The sequence below is a fragment of the Antechinus flavipes genome, chromosome 5, assembly GCF_016432865.1.
Source record: "Antechinus flavipes isolate AdamAnt ecotype Samford, QLD, Australia chromosome 5, AdamAnt_v2, whole genome shotgun sequence".
NCBI lineage: Eukaryota > Metazoa > Chordata > Mammalia > Dasyuromorphia > Dasyuridae > Antechinus > Antechinus flavipes.
The window spans coordinates 135,223,348-135,241,833 of NC_067402.1; the positions used below are offsets into that span (position 1 = coordinate 135,223,348).

At 36.8% G+C, this 18,486-nt stretch overlaps 1 protein-coding gene across 3 annotated transcripts in view; it reads right to left on the reverse strand.

Annotated features, from left to right (window-relative positions):
* The window catches only part of ZNF277 (zinc finger protein 277), a 156,991-nt gene that overhangs the window by 7,567 nt on the left and 130,938 nt on the right, over nt 1-18,486 (reverse strand). For all 3 annotated transcript variants that reach the window (XM_052001094.1, XM_052001095.1, XM_052001096.1), the window contains exons 6-9: nt 17,958-18,068; nt 15,140-15,272; nt 5,606-5,673; nt 1,398-1,494 (exon numbers count right to left, since the gene is read on the reverse strand). In XM_052001094.1, the coding sequence (XP_051857054.1) occupies nt 1,398-1,494; nt 5,606-5,673; nt 15,140-15,272; nt 17,958-18,068 (409 nt within the window). The remainder of the gene's footprint in view (nt 1-1,397; nt 1,495-5,605; nt 5,674-15,139; nt 15,273-17,957; nt 18,069-18,486) is intronic.

Sequence of the window (18,486 nt, forward strand, 5' to 3'; positions counted from 1 at the left end):
TTTATTATATTTTTTATGTTTATTTATTACTTTTCATTATTTTCATATATTTATTATGTTTCATATATTTTAAAATGTTATTCTGCAAAAGAGCTCATAAGTTTCACCAGACTGACAAAGCAGTCCACAATACACAAATGTTATAAGGAATCTTGTTCCTCTTGGGTCCAGCTTCTCTCGTGTCCTATTGAGTCCCTCAGGAGGCTTGTAATAGAATTTTTTTTTTGGAATAACTGATCTTGGTTATATTTTTAAGGTTTCCATGAAGGAGAAGAGGATCAGATTTTAACTTAGATTGGACTTATTGTCTATATATTGTCTTCTTAGCTCTAAGATCCAAGAGTAGAAACTTGAAGAGATCTTGGAGATCAGCTAGCCCACCCCCTCATTTTATTCATAAGAAACCTGAAGTCCATAGAGTGACTTGCCCAAGAGGAGTTCACAGCAGGGACAAGATTTGGATCTAGTTCCACTAACTCGTTTTAAGTTCTTTTCTAACTCTTTGAGTGTATAAATCGGCAACCTCACACAGAGTCACCTGCATAAATGACCAGGTGTTGCTCCATTTCTTTGGCATGGTGGGCGGAGTTTGGAAGACGATTCCTGCTTCAGGGAACTCTGCTTCCACATGGGTTAACATTTATGGTCCGATGCTGCCTTCTAGACTGAGGCAAAATTATGAGCATATGATCCCAGCCTTGATCATCTTGCAGTTTTAATTTTGTTTTAAAATAGAAATTAAGTTGTTGTGAGTGAAAAAGAAAATTCTGAACTGTGGGATAATTCCAGTTTTCTTTATAAAAGTATGATTCTGGCTCTATTTTTCACATTATTTTCACTACAACTTTGTAGAATAGAAGAGCTTTCTACCCAAGACAGGAAGCACTTGAATGAGACTCAGGACTTGAACATACTACCTACTAGTCTGAGTGTTTATCTTGATTCATATTTGACTTTCTGGGTTAGAATTTTACTAAAATTACCCTAATATCTTGGCTACACACATTTGGTCATTGAATTGAATGGATTACATGCTGCCATCATATTTCCAAATCTTGCTCTCAGGTTAGGGAATAGATTAAAAAGCTCTAGCAATTAAGTAGTAGCATTGGTCCTAGACTCAAGTTCAAATCTAACTTCAAACTCTAGTCATGTGAACTTGGGCCATTTATTTAACTGTTTGCCTCAGTTTCCTCATCCATAAAATGAGCAGGAGTGATGGCAAATAATTTCAGAATTTTTGCCAAGAAAACCTTAAATGGGATTGCAAAGAGTCAGCCATGACTGAAAAATGACTGAACAAGAAGCTCTAGCTATAGTCTATTAAGGTTGAAGTAATTTTCTGTATTCTTTTTATATAACAAATTTCAAATCAAATGACCAAAACAACATCTCACCTCCATGTGGATATATAATTTTTCAGTAGTATCTGCTTGTTTTTCACAAAATAAGCAAACGGCACAGACAGGGTGTTCTTCCCAATCAGACCAGTCACTGTATGCAGAAAACATAAAACAGAGATAGCCTTCATTATTAGTCTGCTCAGACCACAAAGAATTAAAAGTAGCAAAATGGTGGTAAATGGGCTATGGAAAAAGAGGTACACTCATCTATTGTTGGTGGAATTGCAAATGTGTAGAATCTTTTGGCATCACACTCTAAAGTATGTGATAAAAGCCACAAAACTGTCATTGGAAATATACCTATAAGTGTTGTCAGAAAACAAAAAAGACCTATTGATTCTAAGATTTCACAAGCAGGAGAAAAAAATATATATATATATGTGTGTGTGTGTGTGTGTGTGTGTATAAAATCATTAATTGTTGGAAACAGCCTAAACATCCAGCAATATGGGAATTATTAAATAATATATAGCCAAGAATACAATGGAATTCTATAAAACAGTGAAGACTGATGAATATGATAGATACAAAGAATCTGGAAAGACCTAAAAAATATAAAATAAGCAAAACCAGAAGAATGGGAATACAGACTATCATCACCAAGAGGAAAAGTATATGAAAATGAACTGAGAATTCTGATTAGGACTTGAAGTAAATAGATGAATTGTTAGGATTCTTTATTGATTAAAATTAATTAATTTAAGGGTAAATAGCTCAGGCAAATTTAGCTAGTTATATTGAAGTTAACTGTAATGATTTTTGGTAAAACATTCAAAGCAAACAAATCTACACACTTTAAAAAATACCTATTTAAAATGTAAAGGTTACAATTAATACAAATAATACAATTATATTTAAATATACACTGATATATATTTACATATACTTACATATACATAGGTGTCTATAATTGTATCCATATATAGTCTACAAACTTTTAAAATGTATGTGGAGGTGTGCCCAAGCCCTCTCAGCTCAGTGATTTCTAGGTGACACTAGCCATCAGGTTCTCTCCTCCCAATTTGCCAGAGGGAAATCTGCCAAATCATTTTCAACCTTGACATTTACCCAGAGAGTGTCACAACACATTATTTCTATCTGCTAGCTTTTGAAATTCTAAGAAGTACCATGAAATTAATATAAATGACAAACAGGTGCTAATCTTTTTCTCATATTCTACTCTCCTCTGAACAGCTATTCTACCACTGAACGAGGGGAATGATGAAACAGCAGTTGTTTCTGGCAGACTCTGTTCTGAGATAACTAGATCTAATTTGTAGAAGACGACAAATCTAGGGATGTATTAACTGCAACCACTAAATGTACACACAGTCAGACTAGATGCTGGGAACAAGTTTCTGCATAACAAAAGGTGCATGCTGCATTTCATACAACATCCTCCCTTCCCCCCCTTCTTATTTTTAAATCACAGAAATAATGGTTATTTTATCTGGAGCTCCTGGGGAATTTTATAGTAAAGCAGACATCCCTTTTTTTTTTTCCTCCTTTCTCTTTTGAAATGTTAATAATTATCTTCAGAGAGATAGGTATTAGGGAAAAGGAATGAGTGGAGATGATGTCCTCTTCTTGAATTCTACCAAAGAGCAAGGAAACTTAGCACTTAGAAGTTAATAGCTTCTAGAGTAGCCATTGATTCTGGTGGGGCCTGAGATGACTCAGCTCCCTCTCTTTTCCCTCCTAGTCATTCCTCTCCTCTCCCTGTTTCCTAGCAAGTGTGTGTGTGTTTGTGTAGGATAGGAGAGAGGTGGTACTGATCAATACAAGTTCCCCATTCTGCATTATCACTCTTATTCATGAGATACGTAGCATCAAAATGTAAACACTCACTTCATTAACTAAGGTGCCCTAAAGAAATGCTGTTTTCCAGCCGATAACGTTAATAATCTAGTGTTTGACAAACCCTAAGACCCCAGGTTTTGGGATAAGAACTCACTGTTTGACAAAAACTGCTGGGAAAATTGGAAATTATTATTGCAGAAACTAGGCATTGACCCACACTTAACACCGTACACCTAGATAAGGTCAAAATGGGTCCATGACCTAGGCATAGAGAATGAGATTATAAATAAATTAGAAAAACATAGGATAGTTTACCTCTCAGACCTGTGGAAGATGGAGGAATTTATGACCAAAGAAGAACTAGAGATCACTATTGACCACAAAATAGAAAATTTTGATAATATCAAATTGAAAAGTTTTTGTACAAACAAAACAAATGCAGACAAGATTAGAAGGGAAAGAATAAACTGGGAAAACATTTTTACAGTCAAAGGTTCTGATAAAGGCCTCATTTCCAAAATATATAGAGAATTGACTTTAATTTATAAGAAATCAAGCCATTCTCCAATTGATAAATGGTCAAAGGATATGAACAGACAATTCTCAGATGAAGAAATTAAAACTATTTATAGCCACATGAAAATATGCTCCAAATCATTATTAATCAGAGAAATGCAAATTAAGACAACTATAAGATATCACTACACACACCTGTCAGATTGGCTAGAGTGACAGGGAAAGATAATGCGGAATGTTGGAGGGGATGTGGGAAAACAGGGGCACTGATACATTGTTGGTGGAATTGTGAACACATCCAGCCATTCTGGAGAGCAATTTGGAACTATGCTCAAAAAGTTATCAAACTGTGCATACCCTTTGATCCAGCAGTGTTTATACTGGGCTTATACCCCAAAGAGATACTAAAGAAGGGAAAGGGACCTGTATGTGCCAAAATGTTTGTGGCAGCCCTGTTTGTAGTGGCTAAAAGCTGGAAAATGAATGGATGTCCATCAATTGGAGAATGGTTGGGTAAACTGTGGTATATGAATGCTATGGAATATTATTGTTCTGTAGGAAATGACCAGCAGAATGAATACAGAGAGGCTGGAGAGACTTACATGAACTGATGCTGAGTGAAATGAGCAGAACCAGGAGATCATTATATACCTCAACAATGATACTGTTTGAGGATGTATCCTGATGGAAGTGGATCTCGTCGATAAAGAGAGCTAATTCAGTTTCAATTGATCAAGGATGGACAGAAGCAGCTACACCCAAAGAAAGAACACTTGGGAAATGAATGTAAACTGTTTGCATTTTTGTTTTTCTTCCTGGGTTATTTTTACCTTCTGAATCCAATTCTCCCTGTGCAACAAGAGAACATTTGGTTCTGCACACATATATTGTATCTAGGATATACTGTAACCTATTTAACATGTAAAGGACTGCTTTCCATCTGGGGGAGGAGGTGGAGGGAGGGAGGGAAAAATCAGAACAGAAGTGAGTGCAAGGGATAATGCTGTAAAAAATTACCCAGGCCTATGTTCTGTCAATAAAAAGTTATTTAAAAAAAAAAAAAAGAAATGCTGTTTTCCATTGTACATGATAGTTCAGGTATAACATATCAAATTGCCTAACATTTTTTGAAACAGACAAGGAAAAGGAGAGAGGGGGGAAATTTGGAATGCAAAACCTTATAAATATGAATGCTATAATTTGTCTGAACATGTATTTGGAAAAATATTATTAAAAATTGAATTAGTGAATTACTTGTTCATTTAAAAAAAATGCTATTTTCCAAAGTCAAGAGAATCTACAAACCAGACCACCCTGTTACAAAGAAGATGGTAGAAACTGTTCAGTTAAACCCATACTTTTTTCTGAATTCATTCCCGCTTATCGATGGCCTTCTTAAAATATGGCCCCCAGAATTGAACATGATACTCTTGATGTGGTCTGACCAGAGCAGAGTTGAACAGCAATTGAAGCAGTTCAAAAATCACTTCACTTACTTCAAGTTTTTAGACCAATTTAATAATGCAAGACACTCCGGGATGCAATTTCCTTTTTGAATTATCTATCTCTCTATATGTACGTACATACACATACGCCCTTAATGGCATTAAACAAATCGTCTTAATGGCAAAACCCTATGTAGTAGTGATAACAACTGCTCTAGCTATTGTTTTGGAAGCTATTTTGATGTAACCAATATCAAATTAATGAAATTTTGTTTAATTATACTGAAAGGCCTGCTGTCAAACATTATCAAATAAGAGTAAAGTCACTGAATTCATGGTCCAAGGAGAAACTTATCTCTATTACTTCTCTTTAGGGAACACATTCCCAAATATTTAATTCTAGTTAAAAAAATGGCAATCCCCAATAGTAAAAATTCTTACTCTTCCTGATGGTCTAGCAACTCCCGATCATCTTCCAACTGAACTTCTTCCCAGGATTTTCCAAGCTCCTGTGCAAGTTAGACAAAGAGACCAGAAAGATAAAGAAAAGGATTAAGAATATATACACAAAGCGGCTGGAAGATTCCCAGTTCTATTGAGGACTTTGAAACAATACAAATGTTGAAAGATTTATGCAGTCTTTATGCTTGCCTTCTAACAATTTCTTTCCTTTTAGAAAGGAGAGCAGAAATTTTCTAAAATTTCAATACATACAATTTAAATTGAAGTACACCTTAAAAATAAGCCAAAGTATCATTCTACTCATTTTAAATTGCTAATTTAAAACAAGATTGGCAATCCTATGTTAATAGGTATTCTCTGGATTCTTTTAAAATGAGACCTATATCATTGTTCAGAAAAAAAAAAAATCCCAGCCCTTGAGTATTTTTCATTATGCTGAATCTAACATATATTTGCGATATTTTTGATTTGGGTCACCTAAAGTAACAGAGTGAACAAAGAGAAAAGAATAGTTTGCATTTTCAAAACTGGGGTTTGTGACAGACTGATATCTGTCTCGTGTTTGTCATCTGACAATCAGCCAAGCTAATGAGAGAGTTTTTTCCTCATTTGACTTGGCTGCAGGGGATGAGTCTTTCAGCCACAGTAACTCTCAGAGACTACTTACTGGCTAGAGGAGTGTTGATGTATTGACAAAATTACAAATCTTATTTCCATTAAAAAAAAAAAAAAAAAGATCTAAATCATGAAACTAAACTAGAACATTTCCTTTCTCCCTGACATATACTGCAGAAAATGATGCTTGGGTAGTCTTACCACTTGTACATGAAGCTGGACCAAAGATGCTTGGTCCAGTAGTTTGTTTTCTCCTCAAATCCTGTCCCCCTGTTTCAGCAGATCTTATTTATACCATCTTAATGCCATCTGTTCCTTTTCTGCCCTTTTCTCCTCTAGTGATCTAGGCAAAAACAGCTTACATACTAGTCTGGGGAGGACAGGCTGGTAACAATATCTTTCCTAAGACAAGTCAGGCCTTAGAATTATGGGGAGAAACCGGGAATTAGGCTAAATCCCTCTTTTTTTTAAAAAATGAAGAAATTGAGACCCACAAAACAAAATGACTTAAATAAGAACAAATAGCTAATGGCAGCAGATAGTACAAACCTGATCAGAAAGGAGTCTGAACTAGGAGTCAAAGCACCTGAGTATTAATCCCAGTCCATCACTTACTACTTTATGACACTTTGGGTGAGAGGCAATCAGGATCACACAGCTAGTATCAAGTGTCTGAAGTAGGATTTGAACTCAGGTCCTCCTGAATCTAGGGCCAGTGCTTCATTCATTGGGCCACCTAGCTGCCCTGACACTTTTTTTGTTTTGTTTTGTTTTTGAGGTTATATTTTTTAAATAGCTTTTTATTTATAAGTTATATGCATGGGTAATTTTATAGCATTGACAACTGCCAAACCTTTTGTTCCAATTTTTCCCCTCCTTCCTCCCATCCTCTCCCCTAGTGCCCTGAAACTTTTACTGGCATCGGTTCTTGGGTGTAAAATGAAGGGGATAGTTATGATTATCTTGGGATTAAGGTAAGTCTATGATCCTGATTCCACTATGAGCACAACCCTATGCTTCTTTTATGAAAAATGTTAGATCCAAACTTTCAAGTTCTAGTATTACCTTTGAATATTAATGCCTAAGAAATTGTCTTGTATGTGGTAGGTGCTTTATGAATGTTTGTTGAATATTCAAATAGAACAAGTATTAAAATATACTCACAAAACCAAGGACCACTATTACTACCACAGACATTTCTCTGTCTCTCTCTCTGCTCTCTCTCTCTCTGTGTCTCTCTGTCTCTTGTCTTTCTGTCTGTCTGTGTCTCTGTCTGTCTCTCTGAGAGTGGGAGAAGGAAGGCGAGGAGAGTTGTGAAAAGAGAGAAAAATAAAATTAATACATCATTTGTCAACTTAATGAGAAGTTTCAAAGTTGTCACAATTTATCAGGTTAATGATGCATAAACTCAAATGTCGTTGGATGCTCTTTAACATTAGATCTCTGTAGTAAAGATGAGGTATTTAATTCAAAAACATAAAACTAAGGTGCAAAATGCTTGATAACAATAAGAGTGCATATTTACATAGTATGTAATAAAGAGACACCACTGACAAAAACCATTATATAACTTTGCCACAACATAACTGTCTAGAGAAAAAAATAAGATATATTTGGGACAGCTAGAAAACACAGCAGATAGGGTACTAGGCCTGAATGCAGGAAAACATAAATTCAAATCCAGCCTCAGACACTTACTGCCTGTGTGATTTCAGCAAATCACTTAACTTCTGTTTGCCTCAGTTTCCTCATCTGTAAAGTGGGAATAATAATAGCATTCTCTTTACCCCCATTATTGAGGAAATCAAATGAGCTATATTGTAAAATGCCTGGAACAAAATAAGCACTATATAAATGTTAGCTATCATTATCATCATCATTATTATTATATTTGGAGATGCACTAATTCTTTCAATATTGAGATATTGTTTATTTTGGTACTGAATCGAGGATGTGCTGGCCATGGTCTTTCTTATTGTCAAGAGTTTCTGAACAGAGGAGAGGCCAAAAACATGCTATTGATTAATCATTTCAGTCATGTTCCTGTTTGGGGTTTTCTTGGCAGAGATACTGGAATGGTTTGCCATTTCCTTCTCCAGCTCATTTTACAGATGAGGAAACCGAGGCAAACAGTGACTTGCCAAGATCATACAAATAGTAAGTGTCTTGGGAAAATGAGTCTTCTTGACTCCAGGCCTACATACTGAGCCACAGACTAGCTGACCCAGTCAAAGCACAGGAGAAGAATTCCAATCCCAATTTCTAATACTTTTTGTTTATATGCTCAATAGCAAGTCACTTAAGCTCTTCTTGAGACTCAAGGATCTCCTAAGGATTTAGCTCTTACGTTCTAGACAGGATCTGATCAGGGATGGAGGATGCAGAAATCACAGATTTTTAACTATTAAGTGGATGTCATCATTCACTTCTGCTCCTTACAAGCTTAATCTAGCTTGATCTAACTGTCCCAAATATATCTATATTATTAAATAGCTTAATTTAAGTGATAAGCAAACAACTTCCCCTTGTCCAAGGATTAATTCGTGATATTCTTTGAACTCAGTGCAATGTGCAGCGAATGATCCAGGAAATAAACTTCTTTGAAGCCCAAATTTCATTTAACTAGTGAATTAGGAAAACAGCTATTTGTATAAAACACATACCCAGACGTTTACCCAGATCTCTCCTAGGGACAGCTAAGTTAGCCATTTACTAAAGGACCAGAACTCAGAAGAAAAAACCAACACACATAACTTTCTAATTAAGAGATCGTGTCTGGTAATGAATCATATCACGAAAGTACAGAACAGGAGAAAAACAAAGTTGGGAAGGCATGTCAATAAAGCCTTGTGGTCCGCCCCCTCAAACCTCTGCATCAGATGGCTCATGCTAGGGTTGGAAAGAGTATGCGATAGGAAAGGCAGACCCACACCCACGCCCTTAGACAAAAGTGGGTTAGGAACAGATGAAGAAGGCAATGTGTTTTAAATGTGAATGGGTTCTTTTATGACAGAGACCTACAAAGAGAAATCCATGAAGCTTCACTCAAGATCTTGAAGTCACTGGAAGCAGCTTGTTTTTATGTGTTAGGGGAATTTTTTTTTTTTTTTTAAATCAAGGAATTCTGAAGTGTCAGTGAAAATAAGAGCTAGAACTGCACAAAACCTGGCATGTGAGAGAATGTAACAGGTGCCTGGATCCTTCTGGGAAAGTAAGAAAAAATCAGGAAGACCAGAGTTAAAATCCAGCCTTTCACACCTGGGTGTTGCATGACCCTGTTCAAGTCACTTAACTGGTGTCTGCCTCAGTTTCTTTAACTGTAAAATGAAGAGATTAATAGGACCAATCTTTCAGGACTGTTGTGAGAATCAAATGAGATATTTGTAATTAGCTTAGTACAATACCTAGTACACAATAGGTGCTATATAAATGCTTGTCCCCTTCCCCTCTACTGCCTTAAGACAGGAAAAACTGTGAAAAAAGCTGTCTAGCTAACTACCCTGAATATTATCTCAGACCTTTTTATCCTTCTTAGAGGAAATAAAACAAGGTTTTCTCTGGGTGATCTAGAACATGTAAAGGGTCCTATGAAACAATCAGAATCACAAGACCTGGGTTCAACTCCCGACTCTGACATATACTGTCTTGGGCAAGTTACATAATTCTTTGGGCCTCAGTTTCCTTACTGTTAAATCAGTGGGTTGGACAATATGACCTTCATGGCCCCGTAAAGAAATCAGTTCCTTAAAATGCCTTCCTGAGAAGAGATCCAAGTCGAAAAGGACACCCTAAAAGAAGCAGCATTGAGAATGGAACAGGGCATGGGAATATTAACACATTCATCTTCCTTTCTGACTGTCCCTAAAGGAGCACTTTTAAACAATGAATATCTACTTTCTGCCTTCCTTTTCATTTTCTATTTGATCAAATTTCTTTATAAATAAAATTCTATTAAATGGCTAAAAGAACTAATTGTAGGATCATAAATTTGTAGCTAAAAAGAGCCCTGGAGACCATTCAGCCTAATCTTATTTACCATATGAGGAAATTGAGAATCAAGAACTTCAGATGAATAAGGTGACACAGAGAGTCAGCAGTGTAAGTGCTTTCCAACGTACCATCTTGCCTCCTATTGAATGTGAATGCTTCTTTACTATGGAAGAAGGGCTAAAACCTGATGACCCCTGAATCTTTATGTCTTAATTTTCTCTATTTTTTAAGTATTAGAATTCCCCCCCCCCCCAACTACTTATTTTTCAGATAATTAAAGTGGTTTTAATTCCCAATGGCATAAGGAAATCATGATCACCTATCTCTCAGGTGGCCACAAGTCCTGAGATACTATAAGGCTGGTAAGCTGGGAAGCAGCTTCTCTGTGCCCACTCCTCAAACACACCTATGGGCAATTCTTCACAACTCCCTTTGGCCCCATTAGACAGCATTCACTTTATCTCCATATAACGGTGAGGAATAAAAGTGCTTGCTAAGCTTCAAACACTTAATGGTCTTGCTCTTTAGCTCAGAAGGGCAGAGAAGGGTGCTTACCAGGCTAAGGTTGGGGGTTTGATCTTTGCCTAGGTCAGTTAACATCACTTACAGCCTTGGACAATGGAAATGAGCCACAAAAAGGACCAGACCAGAGTGATGAGGAGATATTGGTATACATCCTTATTGCTGCTACAAAAAATAACTCAAAGCATATCCTGTTGCTACTGGGATATTATCATGACATTAGAATGCAACACTTTTTTTTTTTTTTTTTATACTATTCCTCCTGGTCACAGAATTACTAATTCAGAATTGTAATGAATTAGAAATTTGGGGATTTATATCTTCTTTCAAAAAATTGGAATTTAAATAGCGTAGGGAACTCCCAGTAAAAAAACTCTCTCTACCAAGATAGATCAGTACTACTACTAGTTCTACAACTTATTTGCTTAGAAAGTTGCCTGGGGAACACTGGCCAAGGGTGATGATATGTCAGTACGGAGTCAGAAGTGTCACCTGAACCCAGAACATCTTCACTCCAGAGTCGGCTTTCTAGCCATGAGAACATGCTATCTCTCATCTTGTCCATCTTAATATTTGAAATAAGGCAAAATGGCCTAAGTAAGAGTGTGATAGACTCAGAGTATGAAGACCTAGGTTTAAATCATCATGTTCATGATACTCACTATGTGTGTGACCAAAGGCAAGTCACAATGAGACTATCTTGTGATGAGATACTTATTGTAGCTAGAGTTTCTTAATCATTTGGCAAATACTTTAATATCTGGTAGCTAGGTGGCCCAGTGGATAGAGTGCTGGGCCTGGAGTCAGAAAGACCAAAATTCAAATCCAGTCTTTGGTGGGTAGTTCTGTGACCCTGGAAAAGTCACTTCATCCTGTTTGCCTCAGTTTCTCATCTGTAATATGAGCTGGAGAAGAAAATGGCAAACCTCTCCAGTATCTCTTTTGAGAAAACCCCCAAAAGGAGTCACAAAGAATTGGGTGTGGCTGAAAGCAGCTCAACAAATAATATAATATATACAATCCTTTGCAAACTTTAAAGAAATACCAGTTATTATGTGATCTTCAAACATATTACTGAAGCCTTTTGTAGGGAAGCTGGAACCATCACACATAGGATATAAGGAATCAGTTACATGTATTAATAGTGGCAGGCCCTGGAGTGTAATGTCAAAGTGAAGCTTGACAGGACCCAATGGTTTAGTCCAGGAAAGGCTTGAGAGGTGAAGTGGTTCTGTTAAGGACAGAAAATTTATAACCACAGGAGCTAGAGTGAACTACGGGCTAGTAGTACATTTATGTTTTCTAAAAGTGCAGAGGAAGCTTAATGAGCTCAAGAGATCTGGTCTTTTGAAGTCTTGTCAAAAAAGATGAGTACCTCTGGCCATCTGGTGTTCCCTTAAATCCCATGCTAAGGTGTTAGTTTAAAAGAACCTCAAAAGGAAGGAGCCCTATTAAATCATCCTCCATTTTTTTCTTTCCTTTCCTTTTCCTTTTTTTTTTTTTTTTTTTTTGCTGTACCTCCCTATTTCTTAGAGGTGTAATATTGAAGTCCACTTCCTAATGAATTCTGGTGAACCCTGAAGGAGATGAGATTGAGTGATTTCAGGAGACTAAAGGATTCAAATGATGCATGTGGCTTTGTTGTTTGTTAGCTAGTTGTGAAATATTTGCCATGCACCATGGTAACTCACAGAGCCAGCCTGCAAATACACGCTAAACTAGCTTCATGAGGAGAAAAAAAAATTTTTTTTTAAAACTTTAAATGCCAAAAGGATTAGAAGAGGCAGAAATTGCTCCCTGGAGCCAGAAAGAAGATTTACATCCTGATTCAGGACACACATGTTCCTTTTTGGAAGATAAAAGTATCACCTTTAAAAAAAAAAAAAAAAACTTTACTGAATCCAATAATGCTTTTGTGGTCAATGGTTATCAATTTTAATTCAGCATTCATAACAACAGGAAAAAGCCTCTCCCATTTGCTTAGAGGAAATGTCAATGAAAGACAAAACTGCTATCTGGCATCCTATTCCATTTTAAAGTCAATAGAACTTCCATGCATAGCTGCCCACTAATCTGCCGTATGTATCTAAAAATGAGTGGGTGCTCAGGTGGGTGGCCAAACCCCAGGCTGATCTGGTGGTAGAGGAATTCTGGTACCAGAGTAGTTCTTCTTGTCACCATGGGAATGTTCCTGGACCAGCTTTTTCAGTCTCTGATGCTGTGGCTGCTATGACATCTATAGTGCTAGTAGTGTGTCCCAAAGATACCCCAGAGATTCAACTTTACATTTGGGAACTTTTTACAATGTTTTCAGTTGCATAGATAGGCTTGGAATGAGACATAGTAGCTGAATCAAGAATAAATTCATTGGCCCTTAGGATAGAACATCTAATAATAAGATTTATATAGCACTTTAAGGTTTACAAAGTGCTCTGCCTAGGTTGTCTCACAACAATTCTTTTGAGTTAGGTGCTATTCTTATCTTCAACAAGAAGAAAAAAATGGGGGAAGAGTGGTACATCCCATTTAATGGAGGTTCTGAGGTTGGCAGACATTTGAGCTCTAGAGGGCTGAGCTGCATGTGGGATGAAGCCTTGGAAACAGGGAGATGGAACTAAGCTGCCTAAAGAGAAGTGAACCAGCTCAGTTTGGGAATGGAGCAACCCAAAGCTCTTGTAATGAACAATAATGGGATTGGGTGCTTGAGGAGTTGCTGTACTTCCAGGCTGGACATAGTGGAGAAGAAAGGAGGAAAAGAAAAAAAAAAAAAGAAGGAAAGAGGAAGAAAGGAGGGAAAGGAAGGAGGATGTAGGAAAAGATAAAGCTTATTAAAAGATTTTCCTAGAAGTATTATATGTAATTGCAAAACCAAACAAAAACCTGAACTAGAAGCAACTTTAGAACAGTCAGGTGGGGCAGAGGATAGAGTTAGGAAGATGCATCTTCCTGAGATCAAATCTGGCTTCAGACATTTACTAGCAGTGTGATGCTGGGCAAGTCACTTAACCCTTTTTGCCTCAGTTTCCCTGTCTGTAATATGAGCTGGAGATGGAAACAGCAAATTACTCCAGTATCTTTGCCCAAGGAAAACCCCAAATAGGATTACAAAGACTTAAAAGCAATACAACTGAAAGGACTGAATAACAATAACAAAGAAAGTAGCCTAGCCAGCCACCTGGTTGCCCAAATATATGTGGGTGCACTGAGATACATGATCTTTATGAAGTCACAGTATGTAATAGCAAGGTCCATGAGCTGAAGAGCAACAGGGAACTTGGCAGGGAGAGTGGATTTTCTGACTCTGGAGACTTAGACATCTTGGGAGGGAGGGCCATTCCTGCCCCAGAGACCCCCTTAGCCATTACATCCTCTTGCCACTAACTACATCAAGGCAGAACTATGAAATAGATCCAATGGTTTCTTCTTCTTCAGCTTTATATATCTTCCTTTCTTTCTGCCTTCAGGCTTTTTGTAACCTTGTGACACCCAGGGTTCCTTATGGCCATGGTGAATTTCTACTCTCCTGTTAATAACTTATGCTCTGTGCTTCTGATTCCTTTTAACCCTACTTAAAATATACTTGGACTATGACCACCACGAGTTAATGTGTTTATTATTCTTCTCATATATTATTTATACTTTGATAAAGCTTTCTGAACACAACAGTCTAATACCTAGTGGGAAAGAGTTTTGTGTAGCTAGGATTTTTAGGTGCTATTTGAGCCACATAGGTGTTTGATGAGCTTTGGCTTAAAATTCTAATAAGAGCCCTCTCAGTCAGTAGAGATTTAAATTAAATTAACTCGTTGGCAAGAGTCAGGGTGGAATAGGGTAAGGTGAGATGTGGGGAAAGGAGAAGGAAAAGTTTAAGCAGTCTAGTAGGAAACTACTATTAATGAGACTGGCTTTAGAGTAGGAGGATCCTAGATCTGAATTCTGGCTTTGCCATATAGTAGCCATATGACTTTGGGCAAAAAATTTGAACTCCCAGGTTCTCAAATTTCCTCATTTATAAAATAGGAAAGTAGGACTTCAACTTTCTCATTCGGTTCTGAGTCTATGATAACTGTTTTGATCTAAGGCCTAAAGTCAATATATCCCACATGGAAAAAATCACATGAGTGCTTGAAATTTATTTTAATTAAGTTGTTAATATTAATATTGCTGTTAATGTGGGTGACATTTTATTTTTTGTAATCCACAAATGTTTGTTCAGCTGTTTTATAAACTCACCATTCTTAGGAGGAAATATAATTCTGAAGAGCCCTCCAGTTGCATTTTGACCTTTGTGCTAAGTAGCTTGATCAAAAATTAGAGATGGGTCTTTAACAAGATTGTGTTTGCTGTACTTCAATCAATTTTTCAATTAGGAAAGGAAAGCCTTACCAAATAATTAATGACATAAAATCGGTCATATTCTCTATTCTTAGCATTGATCCTGCGATGCTGTTTTTTCCTCATGTGGTCCTTAAGTGTATTTTTGTCTCTGAAGAACTTTTCACAGTACAAGCACTGTAAGCTAAAATAAAAACATAAATAATCATAACTGAACTGAAAATTTTCTCAATCTGCACAATAATAGTATTGTAGATTGCCCCCCTTTCATTGACTTTTGAGTCACCAGCAAGTTTTGATCCATTAGAGATCATGGTATTGTCTGACTTACAAACATTTGTATTAAATTAAAACAAAAACAACAACAACAAAAAGGGAAAGATTTTTGTGCCAAGGGATCTCTTGGAAATAACTGAAAACATTGTGAAAAGTTCCCAAATGTAAATGAGCCTCTTTTAACTAACTGTGGGCCTAGCAGGGGTCCTCAAACTTTTTAAATAGGAAGCCAGTTCACTGTCCTTCAGACTGCTGGAGAGCCGGACTATAGTAAAAACAGAAACTTTGTTTTGTGGGCTTTAAATAAAAAAACTTCATAGCCCTGGGTGAGGAAGATAATCATCCTCAGCTTCCGCATCTGGCCCGCGGGCTGTAGTTTGAGGACCCCTGAAATGCATTGCCCATCTGTAGTGCCTTTTTGTATTCAAGTGCAAACTTAAATTGGGAAGACCTTATTTATATACATGCTCAAGATCTACTCATGATAGTGAAGTCTTCTGGTGAACACATATCTCCCTGTATTATGCCCTATTTGATATCAATAATCAGATAATCAATAATGGAGCAAAAGCTTTTCACTTGTAAACAATGGCTAACATAAATAGTATAAAAGATATGCAGAAGATGATGATTAGAAAATGAAGTGGGTTAATCACATAGGAAGTAAGGAATAATATAGGTCAGCCCCAGGATCTATTGTTTGCTGGGATCCATGAAGTGTAAGATGACTAAAGAAAGCTCTCCAGAAAATTGGTTGGATGGGAGTTAATTGGAAAACATGGACAGAAATGCACAGGAGGAAGAGAAGGTGGGATTGGTTTGCTCACTGTACCAATGAAGAGAATACTTAGAGTGATAAGACACTGATTTAAACATTACTTATAATCACTTTAGGTCAATCAAGCTTTAAAGGGTCAAGCAAATGAGTTAAGAATTTGTGGATTGTTAGTTAAGGCTTAAAAATCTTATCCTGAAATCATCATCTTAATAGGACTTTATCTTTGGGATTAGGATTATTTACTATAACTTCTGCTAGGAGATGTTTGTATCTTCATTCTTATAGATGGACACAGAAGCATAGAGAAGTTCAGTACAATGCTTGGGATCAAGCAGTGCTGATACTTGTTGAGAACTGTTCATTGCTTCTTTGGGGGTACGGTGACTTTCCAAAGAAACTTCAAAAGGATATTCAGTAACACCTCATTAGTTTGCTTTTACCAGGAAGGCAAGTGCTCCACATAAGTGTATTTCCCCGATAACTAAAGCTAAGTCTTTTAAGCATTGATGCTTTTAAAAGTTTAACTATTTCTGACAGAAATTCTTCTAAAATGTCATACACACTCTCCTACCTTTTTAAACAGGGTATGCTAAATATAATTCAACTTAATGTTGATGACTCAGAGTCATCCTTATGAACCTTGATTACTGTCTCAAAAAGTACTTATGTTTTGCAAAAAATTCTCCTACCTATCCCTGCTTAATAAGGTAGGCTAGTTCGACCAGTGTATAGCTATGAAATGGAAATCTAGAATGATGACGGTAAGCAACGAACTTCCGGAAGATGGGAAGGATTTTTTAAAAATTAAGTTAGAAAGTTCAATCAAACACTTAAAAACAGGATGAAGGAATCACAGTCTTACAGCTGGAAGCACCCGGTTTAATTCAATTCAACAAATCTTTATTATGCTTCTATATACAAAGCATCCGAAAATGTTTGGGGGTATAAATAGAAAAGCAAGGTGGTTTCTGTGCTCAGAGAGCACAGAGAGTAAACAGTTAAGTGTACACATGGTAACTTGAGGCTGGATTGGAGATCAAGTAAGAATTCCTGCAGGAGTGGAAAGTGAACTCAACCAGGAAGGATTCAAAAGAGGTGGAGAAGGAGAACTGCATTCTTGGAGGGAGAGGATGGAACGCCAATTCTGGACGACAGACTTCAGAGGCCATTGTTGGGCTTAAATAAGATGATACCAAAACCCTAATTTCACAGATGAGGTACAGAGTAGTGATATGATAATTACTTAAGGAGCTCCTATTTTTTTTAGTTCTTAGATATATACAGGCTGTTTCAAAAGTATTAGTACAGTTTTACGTTTATTAAACTAAAAATACTAATTTTTCTATCTCCTCCTCCTCCCTTATTTCCATTAGAGTCAGGCTAACATTCTAATTTGCTATTATTCAGTTTTTATAATCTGGGGAACCAGATAACCAAGCTATTTTTAGATCTGTGTCTCAAGTGAAATTCTGTGTGAGGACCCAAGGAACAATCAAATAAAGGATTTGGGAATTAGTACATGGACTTGGTGACAGCTCTTTCAGCAACTCACAGCCTCCTTTTCAGATCTTTGATCCCATCCCAGGTAATCCAAATTTTTCCATGTCTGACCTCTGATTAAGCTGCATTTACAGTAAATGTGAATTAAAATTAAATGAAAATATAATCTACAAAATAAAAAATGTTTTTCAATGCTCCAACTTTAAAAAAAAAAGTACAGACCATCAGATTATTATCTTTGGCTATTAAATTGATTTTCAAAACTTCACTGAAATTAATGTGACTTTGAGGTATGTTTCATAAAACAGTACTTACTTGTCAAGCTTCTTCTGTAAGACCTCAAGAAATTCCCTGCAGTGTACAATATTGTCTGGCAGTCCAATGTTGAAAGCATGCTCTCTTGCCATGTGGTTCAAAAGGACAGACCTGCAATGAGATTAGAGATTAAATGAGGTGATTTATAGAAATAATCACTAGCTAATAATGAAGAACAGCTAGGTAGTGCAGTGGATAGAGTGCCAAGCCCAGAGTCAGAAAGACCCATCTTCTTGAGTTCAAATCTGGCCTCAGACCCTTCCTAGCGGTGTGACCCTGGGCAAGATCCTTAACCCTATTTGCCTCAATTTCTTCATCTGTAAAAGGAACTGGAGAAGAACACGGAAAATCACTTCAGTCTCTTTGCCAGTTACTAAAATCTAGTGACAAGACAGAAATCAACACAACTGGTGATGGCCTGGGGCTTTGGTCTTTGTACGTTTAGTTCTTTCCCAGTTATCAATTTGTCTTATTTCCAGCTTTCAGTCTTTCATATCTAGCTTTGAACACACTTTTGAGCTTCAGACCC